At 42.2% G+C, this 13,116-nt stretch overlaps 6 protein-coding genes across 6 annotated transcripts; 4 read left to right on the forward strand and 2 right to left on the reverse strand.

Annotated features, from left to right (window-relative positions):
* Positions 1-114: 114 nt before the first annotated feature.
* On the forward strand, positions 115-2,150 carry ATC70_003111 (uncharacterized protein; the record flags this gene model as incomplete). The annotated part of the gene is made up of 9 exons (XM_064822477.1): positions 115-632; positions 681-776; positions 831-944; positions 995-1,098; positions 1,159-1,619; positions 1,685-1,756; positions 1,816-1,897; positions 1,958-2,043; positions 2,100-2,150. 9 exons carry the CDS (start codon positions 115-117, stop codon positions 2,148-2,150), a joined length of 1,584 nt encoding a protein of 527 aa, XP_064679077.1.
* A 198-nt stretch (positions 2,151-2,348) lies between these two features.
* ATC70_003112 (uncharacterized protein) lies at positions 2,349-4,311 on the forward strand (the record flags this gene model as incomplete). The annotated part of the gene is made up of 6 exons (XM_064822478.1): positions 2,349-2,376; positions 2,438-2,570; positions 2,649-3,508; positions 3,584-3,778; positions 3,838-3,941; positions 4,009-4,311. 6 exons carry the CDS (start codon positions 2,349-2,351, stop codon positions 4,309-4,311), a joined length of 1,623 nt encoding a protein of 540 aa, XP_064679078.1.
* A 502-nt stretch (positions 4,312-4,813) lies between these two features.
* ATC70_003113 (Obg-like ATPase 1) lies at positions 4,814-6,166 on the forward strand (the record flags this gene model as incomplete). Its single annotated transcript, XM_064822479.1, has 7 exons — positions 4,814-5,002; positions 5,062-5,093; positions 5,148-5,238; positions 5,299-5,565; positions 5,626-5,671; positions 5,742-5,861; positions 5,931-6,166. 7 exons carry the CDS (start codon positions 4,814-4,816, stop codon positions 6,164-6,166), a joined length of 981 nt encoding a protein of 326 aa, XP_064679079.1.
* A 119-nt stretch (positions 6,167-6,285) lies between these two features.
* ATC70_003114 (Protein yippee-like) lies at positions 6,286-8,275 on the reverse strand (the record flags this gene model as incomplete). Its single annotated transcript, XM_064822480.1, has 3 exons — positions 6,286-7,443; positions 7,523-7,939; positions 8,000-8,275. The coding sequence occupies 3 exons, from the start codon at positions 8,273-8,275 to the stop codon at positions 6,286-6,288; spliced, it is 1,851 nt and encodes a 616-aa protein (XP_064679080.1).
* Positions 8,276-8,929: 654 nt separating this feature from the next.
* ATC70_003115 (uncharacterized protein) lies at positions 8,930-9,557 on the forward strand (the record flags this gene model as incomplete). Its single annotated transcript, XM_064822481.1, has 3 exons — positions 8,930-8,957; positions 9,018-9,043; positions 9,105-9,557. The coding sequence occupies 3 exons, from the start codon at positions 8,930-8,932 to the stop codon at positions 9,555-9,557; spliced, it is 507 nt and encodes a 168-aa protein (XP_064679081.1).
* A 400-nt stretch (positions 9,558-9,957) lies between these two features.
* On the reverse strand, positions 9,958-12,390 carry ATC70_003116 (uncharacterized protein; the record flags this gene model as incomplete). The annotated part of the gene is made up of 3 exons (XM_064822482.1): positions 9,958-12,027; positions 12,093-12,293; positions 12,355-12,390. 3 exons carry the CDS (start codon positions 12,388-12,390, stop codon positions 9,958-9,960), a joined length of 2,307 nt encoding a protein of 768 aa, XP_064679082.1.
* Positions 12,391-13,116: the final 726 nt, after the last annotated feature.

Genomic DNA, 13,116 nt, shown 5'->3' on the forward strand with positions numbered 1-13,116 from the left:
TTCAAATCAGCTGTGCTGGCAATTAAATGCACATCACATTGGGGAATACAAATAGTGTCATTTTGTTTCACACCCCTTTCTTTATCTTTTCTTCTCGTCTTCCTTTTCATTACTATGGTAGGTTGTGGAAATCTGTTTAAAACAATCAGCCAGTCCTTGAAACGAAGATCCACTGGTATGTCAACAACGTCCTCCAACACACTCATTGCTACGTCTTTTGTTGCTTCACCCGAAAAGCACACATCCATGGAGTATTCAACTAATACCACCAACAAGCATCACCATCTTGACCATAAAAGCCAGGCACTGGATTTCATCGATTTTGTCAACGCATCACCATCGCCCTTTCATGTTGTCTACGAAGCTTCTCATCGCTTGGAAAGAGCAGGATTTGAGCGTATCAGTGAGAAGGATGAATGGAATCTCAAAAGAAAGGGAAAATACTACTTTACTCGCAACGGGTCATCCATTGTGGCATTTGTCATTGGCGATAGCTATCAGCACGGAAAGGGCGGGTTCTCTATTGTAGGTGCTCACACAGATTCTCCCTGCTTAAAAGTGAAGCCTGTCTCCAAGAAGGAACAAGTGGGCTATCTCGAAGTTGGAATTCAGCTGTACGGCGGTGGCATATGGTAGGTGTCTATCAAGGCAAACTGCACAGTGTATTGACACGGGTTTAGGCATACTTGGTTTGATCGTGACCTCGGCATTGCTGGCCGTGTGATGGTACAACAAGAAGACGGATCATACAAACATACGCTTGTTCACATTAAAAAGTAAGTGAGGACTGTATTCATGCATAATGTGGCATCTAACTAGCTGCACGGTAGGCCTATTTTGCGTGTACCCACACTAGCTATTCATCTTGATGGATCTGCAAATGAAGCATTCAAGTTCAACAAGGAAACACACATGTTGCCTGTATTGGCTACTGCTGCTAAAGCGTAAGTGAACACGATGACAAACTCATCCAGAATGCTAACTGTGTTGATAGGACATTAAATGCTGTCAAAGAAGAGAAATCATGGGGTCCGGATCAAACCAAAAACCATCATCCCGCCTTGATCCACATGCTGGCAGAGACGATGAAAGTGGATGGTAAGTCATGGTAGTAAGGCATAATTCAGCAAGATGCTCAAACAGCTGTGTTGTGTATAGCTCGACAAATCTGCGATTTTGAATTGTGCTTGTTTGATACACAGCCTGCTACACTGGGTGGCGCCTATGATGAATTCATCTTTTCAGCTCGATTGGATAATCTGGGCATGTCTTACTGCTCACTTGAAGCATTGATTGCATCCAGCAAGGAAGATCTCTCTGATGAAACCAACATTCGTCTCATTTCATTGTTTGACAACGAGGAAATTGGCAGCACATCCGCTCACGGCGCCAACTCTAACCTTTTGCCTAGCACCATGGAGAGAATCCTGTCTTCGTCTATTGGCAGTAAATCACCACCAAAGAACCCCAAGGTTGCATTTGAACAAGCGATACATAAGAGTATGCTGGTCAGTGCGGATATGGCTCATGCTGTGCACCCCAACTACACTGAAAAGTACGAGGAGAATCATCGACCTCAGATGCATCAAGGTACTGTTATTAAGATCAATGCCAATCAGGTAAGTGGCGGTGTGTACGGTTGTGTTGCATTCATAAAGACTAAGCAATGATCATTGCACATCAGCGCTATGCTACCACAGCCCCTACTAGCTTGATTTTGAAGGAAATTGCCCGCCAAAAGGAGATTCCTATTCAGGTACCGAGATATGACCCATTCAGTTAGATGGATACCAAGAGTTAACATGCGAATGATAGGAATTTGTTGTGCGCAATGATTCATCTTGCGGATCTACGATTGGGCCCATGTTGAGTGCTAAACTTGGTCTTCGCACCATTGGTAACTAGTATACATACGTGCATGATAGTGATATGCTCCTAAAACACAGCTTTTCTGCAGATGTTGGTAACCCTCAATTGTCCATGCATTCTATTCGAGAAATTGGAGGCGTCGATGATGTCAAGAATGGCACTGATTTGCTAAAGGTACGTAGACCGCTGTAGCTAAACTTGACTGACTGACTTATGCGCTTTCAATGTAGGCCTTCTTTCAACTGTTCCCCTATGTAGATTCACGCGTAACTGTTGATTAATTGCAAGCATTTTTTTTCCTTGTAAATCCAGAGCACTCCGAAATAAAATATTTAATTGCTGTTACACTTTTATTCCACTGCCTTTTACATTATCACCTTTTTACCTTTTTACATCTCTATTCTTTCTATTTTTTTTTTTTTCTGTGTGTGTGAATGGCTGTTGTAGATTCAGCTTCAACAACAGGCCCCAACTTGAACATGACTGAACAAAATGAGAATATCCAAGGTGAGGCTCCACATCTCAGAGACAGAAATGCATGGATAATAATGCTTGCAACTTTCTATAGTAGACGATGGACCAGTGCAGTCATCAGCAGAGAAGGATCCATCGTACATTGTCAGCCTGGCAAGCAGTGAACCCGAATCCGTTGACCCGAATGTCATTGCGGATAGAGAAGCCAGTTTACAAGTGACAAGCTGGTAATGTCTGATTTGATCACATACACACATTTGGAGAGGCAGCAGCTGATAAATTCTTTTTTTTTTCGGGTGCATCAGGATTCAAGCAAACTACATTAGAGAAAAGAACCACAATGTGCCCAGAAAGAACATGTATGAGCATTATCAATCCAGCTGCGCTGCTAATCATTTGACACCTGTCAATTCTGCTACTTTTGGCAAACTCTTACGAAATGTGTTTCCTGATTTGAAGACAAGAAGACTAGGCACAAGAGGTCAATCCAAGTATCATTACTGTGGTATCAGGGTCAGAACAAGCCAAGATCCAGAGCCTATTCCCATTGTTGAATTGATGCAGGAGCATGCGGCAGTCTCTGGCAGCAACAAAAGACGCAACTCGCACCGAAGAAGTCTCACATCAGGCAGCATTGCTACAGTAACTACTGTCTCTTCCACGGACGCTAGTTCATCTGCTGCTCCATCCACTCCAACAGCTCCTACTCTACCCTCCTCGACTACCAGCGGTATCACGGGTGATTACAATCAGCTGCCCATCTTTTCGTTGCCTCTTTTGCCACCCTACAGATACAACGATCAGATCACCAACGGGCTTATAGTAGACTTCACGAATGCCTATGAACAACATTGCAAAAACATATTCAACCTAGTTTGCTCAAATCAAGTAGAGTCTATTCAACATGTCATGCTGGCTTTCTATAGAGAGATGCCAGAGCGTTTCATTTACTTGATCCAGATGGTACCTGAAATCACGGACAGCATCTGGCGATGGGATTGCATCCTGTACGATACCCTCATTTCAAGATTCCTGCCCACTATCCATCATGCCCTTTCCCAGGAAACAGTCAATGCGTTGAGGCTCTATACGCGCGAGATCAGAGATTACGTTGAATCCTCCTTGATACATTATCCTACCACGCTTGTACAGAAAAAGGCCGATGGTAAGAATGATTTATTACGTGTCTGTATATATATATACCTATATATCACTGTCTGATATCTTTACCATCTCCTAGTCGCTCGTATCTTTTCAGCAAAGTTTCGTAGACAACTCACACTGAATTTTGCAGCTCAGAATGCAGCCAATATATTGAACCATCAGCATCTTGTCAATGCCATGTGCCATGATTGGAATAACTTTGATGTCGACGGCATCTTGGATCAGACATTGTGGGTTTGCGATTGCGACACACAGCAAATCAGACACATTTGTAAGTAGCTTTTTGAGAAGGGGTTTGGAGAAGCTATAGACTCACATGGGCGATGCTAGTACGCACAGAAATCTATCAATTGTTAAACAACAAGCCAAGTATTGAACATTGGATGTTCTGGTTAGGAACGCTCATTGACAAGTATGTCAACAACTCTGAGCCTGTAAGTACGACTCTAATGCCGACTTGTGTCATGTCTATCGTTGACTCTTTTCTGTTGTCATACATAGTCTTCGCTCAATGAGGCCAATCTCTATTTGTCAAAGTGCAAGCAATTCCTGTTGAAGTGGAACTTCTACACCGCTTTGGTCATGAAGGACTTGGCTAACCAGCAGGCGCCCAGCTTTGCTTCTTTCCACACATTGCGCTTATTTCTCGATGACTACATCTTGTATCTTGTGGAGGAGAACATCTCCCGGGTCAACCACCACATAATGCAAAGACATCAGCTAACTCATAATGGCGGAGGTGGAGGAGCATCAACTGCATCTTCTACTTCGGCATCCTTCTCTCATCTCAGCAATCAAGACTAACCATGATTACACAAACTGCATTGCAATACCACTATCCAGCAAAGGGTAAATGGTTCTGCCATTGATCTCTTACACATATACATATAATCTCTTACATATACACACATCTATACACTGGCTTGTAACATACAAATGAACAAACATCCTCTTACCAAAATTCTATATAACCCATCCAACACTCACGAATGTCGCTTTACTAATACATATACGTACATATATATATATATATATATATATAGTGAAAATACCCTCTTTCCACTCAATAAATTGCTTAAAAAGAAGAACCTTAAACATTAATGAGTGTACGACCGTATCGGGTTGTACCTTGTCTCTCTATTGTGTACCGCTCGAATAAGACCAGAGCAATCGCATTATGATTTGAGTTTTTTTTTTTTTTTTTTTTTTTTTTTTTTTTTTTTTTTTTGGGTATAAATAGAGCTCTCTACTCGTTTATAAAAAAAAAATGGGCCAAGCTTTCGCAAAACTATCTTCAACGCACAAGATGTCTGAAAAACCTAAGCCAAAAATGACAGATTCTGCTGCCGTCGATGCTGCTGTTACTTCTGCCACGACTGACATCTTGACCGAAGAACATGTCAGTTCTTTGCAATCAAAGAGAGATTTTCATACTAATCAAACATCCACATATTGGTTGCCAAAAGATGAAGAAGAGCAACACAGACTGACAGGTGTAAGTTGATCAAGGGAAAGGCATGCTTGTTATTAATATTCACATGTGTAATGGTATAGCAACATTTCGCTATTAAGGAGCTCTATGAGGGGTAATTGTTTACATGTCAGATTTAAAGATTTTTCAAACCAACAGGTGTCTATAGAAATATTCTGACCAGTGTGAAGGAGACCCTTGATTTCGAGAAGGGCGTCTCTGTTCTGGATATTGGATGCGGGGCTGGGTCTTGGATCATGGTATATTTTGTGATACATCTAGTTGGCTCTCTTCATGGGCAGACGCTGACACGCCTTTAGGACATGATTATAGATTACCCTAATTGCACATACGAAGGATGTGACATGGTTCAAATTACCAACAGTAACGTTACACCTAGTCAGTTCCACTGGAGCTACAGCAATGTCATTGAAAAGCTTAATTATCCTGATAACACATTTGATTTCGTACACATGCGATTGTTCATCTTGGCCTTGCGCCAATCTGAATGGCCTATTGCTATTGAGGAGATCTTGAGAGTAACAAAGCCTGGAGGCGTGATCCAGCTATTGGAATTTGATTTGAAGGTTGGTTGTATATATAGATAGTACTGCAATGTGCATTGTAACTCAATGAACTCTATGTAGATGACAGGTGGTGGCAATGCTGCTATCGAGAAAGCATTGAATGGAAGTAAGTTCACACGCACACACACACTCACACTGTTTCTGTCTCGAATGCAATAGCTCATTGATTTTTCTAGTTCACATGGCTTGCAAAGCTAGAGGTCAAAATCCTCGTATTGCACTTCAGTTGGAGAAATTGGTATCTGCAAACGAGAATGCAAAGGTGATTCAAACAGATTACAGATCCATTGACATGAGTGAGTAGCTGTTAAGCATGTAGTTAGCCATTGAAGCTATATGGATCTAACATTCTACTTGCAAAATAGCCTCCAATACAAGCGCTGCAAAGAAGTTTTTGTGGGATTGGAGAGAGGGTATCAAGAGCATGTTGCCTGTGCTCGGTCCAAAGATCGGCTTGCAGACAGAGGATGTGCAGGAGAAGTTCCTCAAGGAGTTGTGTGAGGGATTAGTCACTTCTGAAGCATATACCTACATGAATGCCATTGCTGCACAGAAAATCCAAAATAAACATCCTGCAAAGATGCAAAGTTGTGTCGTTTGAAGTCCTTTGTATCTCACAACACTTTGTCAAATTGATAAATGTACATAAGCAGCCCATTATTAGAGAAAAATTCAAATATGTCTTTATATCATCCAACTATGACATGCAGTATATCTAGATTAATCTACCTTGATACTAGCAAAAATCTTTTGTAAAAAGTACAAGCAAGAGAGGTATCCAACAGCACCAGTGAACACAGTTAGCAAGATACTAATGACAGATGAATATCCAAGGTAAAGAACTGTGCTAGTGAAAGAGTTGATGTTGAGCTTTGTAAAGTAGTACAGGATGGAGTACAAGAAGACGTAGAAACCAGCTGCACCAGAAGTCAAGAATGAACGCCATGACCAGTGATAATCTTCGCTACAGAGATGGAAATAGCACATCAAGATGGTGACTTGAGAACAGGTCAAGATGAGGACAATGAACACCAAGAACAAGAAGCCAATGCCATAGTACACTCGATGGAACCAAATGGAGTTCATGATAAAATACAATTCGATAAAGATGGCACCAAAGGGCAAGATGCCGCCCATCATGATGGAAGGTAAGCTGCGAAGGTACATGGGCTGATCAGGGATTTGTCGAGGGATTTGGTTTGTGCGAACAGGATGTTCAATACGAGGTTGGCGGAAACCAAAGTAGGAGCCAGCAACACTCAAGGGGAAAGCAATCAGAGCCCAAAGACCCAACAAGGTGAACATGGTGCCGAAAGGAACAGCACCCGATGATTGAGAGTGGATCAAGAAAAAGTTCATGGCGAACAAGGAACTCATGATGGCACCAGGCACAAGACTAGCGGTCAGACCGATATTGGCCTTCCAGTTCTCACCTCCGTTCATCTTGTAAATGCGAGCAGACACAAAGCCTGAAATACAACTGAACACCATGAAAAAGATAATCATAACAGTACCCAAAGCACCGCGGTTGGAGGGCGACAAGAAGCCGAGAGCAGCAAAGACCAAGGTCAGGCCTGTCATGGCAACAATTTGCGCACCACTGCCTACCAACACAGACAAGAGCATAGGGCGCTGAGGGGGACGGAATACATCACCGTGCACCAACTTCCAGCCATAATCCTCTTGTACATCCTCTTGAGCATCGACAGCGTTGTAACGAGAAATATCCTTGTGGAGAGCACGGATCAAGATCATAGCGACCATACCCGTCAGGAACAACACAATGACAATGGAATTGACAAGTGAGAACCAATGAATAGAGGGATCCAACACATGCAAATAGTTGTCCCAGCGAGTAGCCCAAGGCATGTTGGATGGCTATTTCGTACATGTTAAAAAACAACTTTCTTTCTGCCCTTTTCTCTCTCTCTCTCTCTCTCTCTCTCTCCTGACTTACCTGCCAGTTCACACTATACGAATGCACAACTTGATCGTTCCCCTTCAAGACCATAGGACCGCCGCTAGGTACAACAACACCCTTCTCATTTACTTTTTGAGCTCTGCTTACAGGAGATACCAAAACGCCAACAACACGATATTTACCATCTTCACGGTGATGATAATCAACAGTAATATCATAGTGGTTGTTCAGCTCAGCCACGGCGCCTCTGTTGTTACCGAGAGCAAAGCCAATACTGTAATATTCTTCGTTTGTGCGTTCGTCGTTGCTGAGATGAGCAGCTGGTAGTCCGTCGACCACCCAGTTCAAAGCGTATTCGTTCTTGATACATTCGTTGATGAAGTCAGCATCTGCTTTGGGAATAGGTGTGGATGTGCATAGTAGTTTATCCTGCTCTTTGTTCAAGAGTGAAAGCTATGGGTCTGCATTGAGTATCCATAGAGCTGTGCCTTGATTACTCTCTAAAAGACTTACCTTGAATGCAGAGGTAAAGATGCGATCACCAAAGAGCACAGAGCCTAAGCTTTCAGCCTGCTTCTTGGCGCCACCTTCAGGCGAGCAAAAGTGGAAGCGTTCGTCGTAATAGTCGTAGGATAAAACCGATTTTTGCTGGTTGGACATGGGCGTGAGTGAGTTGACGAACAAAGGTACGTCGTTGCCTTGATCGTAATCGTTGGGCGCAACACCAGGCAAATACATGGCTTGACTGAGGCCACAAAGAGCCAGCAAACCAATCAATATCTTGGTCATTTTGTTATCTGTGTGTGTGTGTATGTGTGTGTGTGGCTCAACAGTTAATAAAAAGAGGAAATAAAGAAAGGAAAACCTCCAGTGCACTTGTTTTTTATTTTTAACCTGCTCCAGCAAGCTATAAGTGTTCAAATGTCGCAAGACCCACTATTTATTGAAATCCAGAAGTGTAACATTTCATTCTATCTGGTTTCGTTTGCCAAGTACACCTAGCGTGCTGTTTTGCACAGCCGGTTGATTGTGTTCCTCATGTCTGATCTGTGGTAGATGTCGCTCAGTAAGGTGGATAGCCACTGAAATGTGCTGTTGATGATAACAAATGCCTAGATCCCATGCCTAGCGATGCACAAAGCCATGATTGGCTGACAACATATTGAATGGCGTGCATTTCTGACAGAGACAGAGAGCCATGATCTACACTACCAATAGTGTGAAACCATCATACTTGTATACTAGAGCACCAGTCTCTCTGTAGAAGACTGTATCGAATCTTGAAGATTGGACATGGATTTGTACGACCAAATAAGAAACCAACAAAATGTCCGGGATCTGAAAACCTCTCTCCCTCCCCCCCCCCAGCCCAACAGTATATCATATGCAATTTTTGATTTTGCGCATCCATCTCTAGTTTTATTCTTCCATCCATCACTCAATATGCTCTTGTACAAAGATATCCTCACTGGTAAGGTTGCCATCCATCATTATCTATAGCACAGTCGACTGATTCATGTGTTTATTACAGGTGACGAACTTTTCTCTGATGCCTACGTAGGTTGATCATACTCTTAGATTGCCAGTTCATGTTGACTCACACGCTTTTCTACAATAGCCCATCAAGGAAATCGATGATGTCGCTTACGAAGTCGACTGTAAGATGATCACCATCACTGAAGGTGATATTGATATTGGTGCCAACCCTTCCGCTGAAGGTGGTGATGATGAGGGTGCTGATGCCACTGTTGAGACCGTCAACAACGTAGTCTACTCTTTCCGTCTCACTCCCTCCAGCTTCGACAAGAAGACTTATATGGGTTACATCAAGGGTTACATGAAGGCTCTTAAGGCCAAGTTGAACGAGACCAACCCTGAGCGTGTTGCTGTCTTTGAGAAGAACGCCACCACCCTTGTCAAGAAGATCTTGGGTAACTTCAAGGATTACGAATTCTATGTTGGTGAGTCCATGGATCCCGATGGCATGGTTGCTTTGTTGAACTACCGTGAAGATGGTGTCACTCCTTACTTCACCTTCTTCAAGGATGGTCTCAAGGAAGAGAAGCTCTAAATTGCTTGTTCCGATCCATCTCTTGTTGTAGTCTCGTATCGTGCGAGTATAATATAATAAAAATGTCTGTATTTTGAATCAAATCAATGCGCACTACATCATCATTTGGGCTAAATCAATGTGTAACTGCAATTTATATTGTGCTTCGAGCCCGCGTGGAACTGTTCATGGAGTTGATTTGCCATGTTATTCATGCAATCACAATGGGATTGTGAGACGGCGAGAGGAGACGAGGGACAGACTCCGTGTGCTATTAGTAGGCGGGATCATACTTGCAGCTGGATCAAGCTTATATCATTTTTCAATGCTCAGATGCCTGACGGTTTGATTTATTTATTGGTACTCTTAATGGAGGCTATAGCTTTGTTAAACATGGTTGTTTCATTTACAGTATGACTAATTAATTGCGTTTGGGTATATCTTTGTAACGGGATTTGATATGATCGTATTTATGGCACAGACCACCGATTTTTCGTAATCTGGGTCGTGGACTTTTGTTGCTGGTAGAGGGAGTTGATGATGGTGATGGCAGATTGTCAAGTTTGAGAGGTTCTGGAGCTGATCCTGCAGGCAATAAACCTAGGCGACGCCGAGTTGCAAGATCTACTTGACGGGGCTGCTTTGCAGTTGTTACGGTTGATGTTGTGTTGGACACAGAGCTGGTTCTGGCTGGTATTTCAGTGTTGGATATAGGTGACATTGCACTACAAGAGCTCTTGATCGCTTTTGCTGTTTTGCTGATGCTATGTGGGCTCACAGGTTTCTTAATAGATCCGGCTGATGTTTTTCTTGTGAGATGTAGGGGTGATTTGGATTCTTCATTACTGGCCAAGGTGTGTGATGCTTGAGATTTTGGCACGGGCCTTGCAGGCAATAAACCTAGGCGACGTCGAGTTGCAAGGTCTAATTGACGGGGCTGCTTTGCAGTTGTTACGGTTGATGTTGTGTTGGACACAGAGCTGGTTCTGGCTGGTATTTCAGTGTTGGATATAGGTGACATTGCACTACGAGAGTTCTTGATCGCTTTTGCTGTTTTGCTGATGCTATGTGGGCTCACAGGTTTCTTGATAGATCCGGCTGATGTCTTTCTTGTGAGATGTAGGGGTGATTTGGATCCTTCATTGCTAGAAGGTGACGTTGGTGAAGGCATTACTCCTGATTCACGACGAGATGGTATTTTCACTGAATGAGGAAGATTTTTTGCCGCAATTGATAATGTTTCTGTAGGCTGTGATGATGATTCCCTTGGATTGACATCTGCTGTTGATTCTTGTGAGCTGTTGCTTGATGGCAATTCGTGTGGATGAAAGCTCAATGACAGTTCTTGGGAATTGAAATTTGATGACAATTCTTGTGATTCAGAATTTGGCGGCAATGCTTGTGGATCGCTTGCTGACAGGTCATTTTCTTGTGGTGACACTTTTTGCGAATCAGTTGTAGTGCTTGATGATGGCTCCAGGATGAGTGTGGTATTGGGTGCAGTGCTCATCATATTATCTAAACTGGCGCTGGGTGAAGTGTTCATCATAGAGTCGGATTCGGCACTTGGTACCATGCTCATGATTGTCTCTGATTTAGTGCTTAGTATAGTGTTTATCATGCAACCTGGCTCAGTGCTTAATAGAGTGCTTGTCATAGAACTTGATTCAGTGCTTGGTGTAGTGTTCAATGCAGTATCTATTTCAGTACAAGGCATGGCCGCAGAAGATGGTGTTTGTGCTGGCTCTGTCATTGTTTGATGATGATTCGGCAAATTGAATCCGGATGTATGAGACTTGGAAGCAATTGAGGGTGTTGAATTAGATGGTTTTTGCATAGCAGCTTTAATATTGGATTTTGCGGCTCTGTTAATTCTCATACTGCTTGTAGGCTTCTTGATGGTGCTTGCTGTGGATTTTGATGTACGATGAAGAAGAGGTTTTGCTGGCTTACTTGTAGTAGATGATAGCTGGGTAATGTTGATGCCTAGTCGACGTTGAATGGTGATGTCCAGTTTGCTAGCAAGATTGTATGCTGCAGTAGGCAACTGTTCCTCAAACACGTAATAGGTTTCTTTGCATGCCGACCTGACAGTGGGAGCAGCGTCGACCAAACCTTTTTGAAGAGTGTCGGCAACAGCTTGAGCCAAGCTGGCGTGTTCAATGAATTTTGATTTGTTGGCTGGTCCATGGACGGAAAGCACTGTCTTGATATAACCAAGGGCGAATTCTCGAAGCTGAGGATTCTTCTCTTGAGCTTTTGTGCACAAGATGGTCAACACCTTTGGGCGAAATCTGATTCTTGTCAAATAGTTGTTGGTAGCCTCAAAAGCTCTTAATGCAGTGGCCTTCTTTGTAACACTGCTTTCATTCATCAAGAATAGCAAGATAGCTTCATTGGTGTGCATGTTGATGGAATCACCCACATAAGTTCCAATAGCTTCTACTAAAGAGAGCGCTTCTTCTATGAGTGTGGTTCTGATACTCTTGATCTGAATTTCAAGTTCTTTAGTAACTTGGTAATGCTTTAAAATCAGGGCAGATTGATAATACTTACAGTTTTGTAAACTCCAGGAATCACTTCATGTATCTTGTCAATAAGCTCCTTCTTATATGTCTTTGCATCGTCTGACGAGAGAAATGCTTTGGTCTTTGCAAAGAATGCTTGTCTCGTTCCCCAGTTGCTGTCTGTTTCTCTTCCTGAAAATAACAAGCTGGCAACATCAAACTCGTGTTTGAGCTGCTTGTAGGATAAAGTCTACAAATTTACGTGGATTAGTCTTTATAAACACATGCTTTTCTATAATTCCATCAAATACCTTTACACTGCGATTCTTGTCAGTGGCCTGATGCATGTACAGATAACTTTAATTACAATGAGGTATGAAGAAAGATAAAAAAAGTGCAACAACGAAGTTTCATTTTGAACAAAACCTTTACAAGTCACGCGCTCATAGTGCATACCAACAAGCGACACATGAGTTGCTCGTGAGCAATCGACTCATCAGCCAAAATAATTTCAAATTTCGTCTACTACTCTACTCCAGGTTGGTGCCAGATTGGCCAGATCTTGATTATTTTCGGCTTGATTCATCTATTTTTCAGGATTCGACTATACAAATTGTGCTGACCATGCCATGGACCCTTAAGATATCTAGAAATATACTTTAGATTCACAAGACAACGTTCACGCACTTCTATAGCAAAGCACTTTATATCCAGTCTTACTATCCTCTTCCCCACTTTGGGTACGTTAATAGGACTTTAAACAAAGGATTTTATTAATAAAACAATAATCTTCCTTAAAAAAAAATATCTAGAAATACTTTTCAAGACGCACCTGATGGTACTAATTATGAGAGACACTTTGTACAAGCTTATTGAGCAATCCTTAAAAATATGAAATGAGGTTTTTGGCAAAAATGTTGACATTTTCCATAGAAACATAGCATAAACAAAGTTTCAAAGGCTGCTTTGGATCGAGAAAAACATTTTGAACTAATATCAACCATAATAAAAGTCTTTATTTTGAAGGCCAAAAATACGGTCGTTTGATTTTCGATGATTTTCATGAGGTATTT

Source organism: Mucor velutinosus, assembly GCF_035048745.1.
Source record: "Mucor velutinosus strain NIH1002 chromosome Unknown tig00000165, whole genome shotgun sequence".
Taxonomy (NCBI): domain Eukaryota; kingdom Fungi; phylum Mucoromycota; class Mucoromycetes; order Mucorales; family Mucoraceae; genus Mucor; species Mucor velutinosus.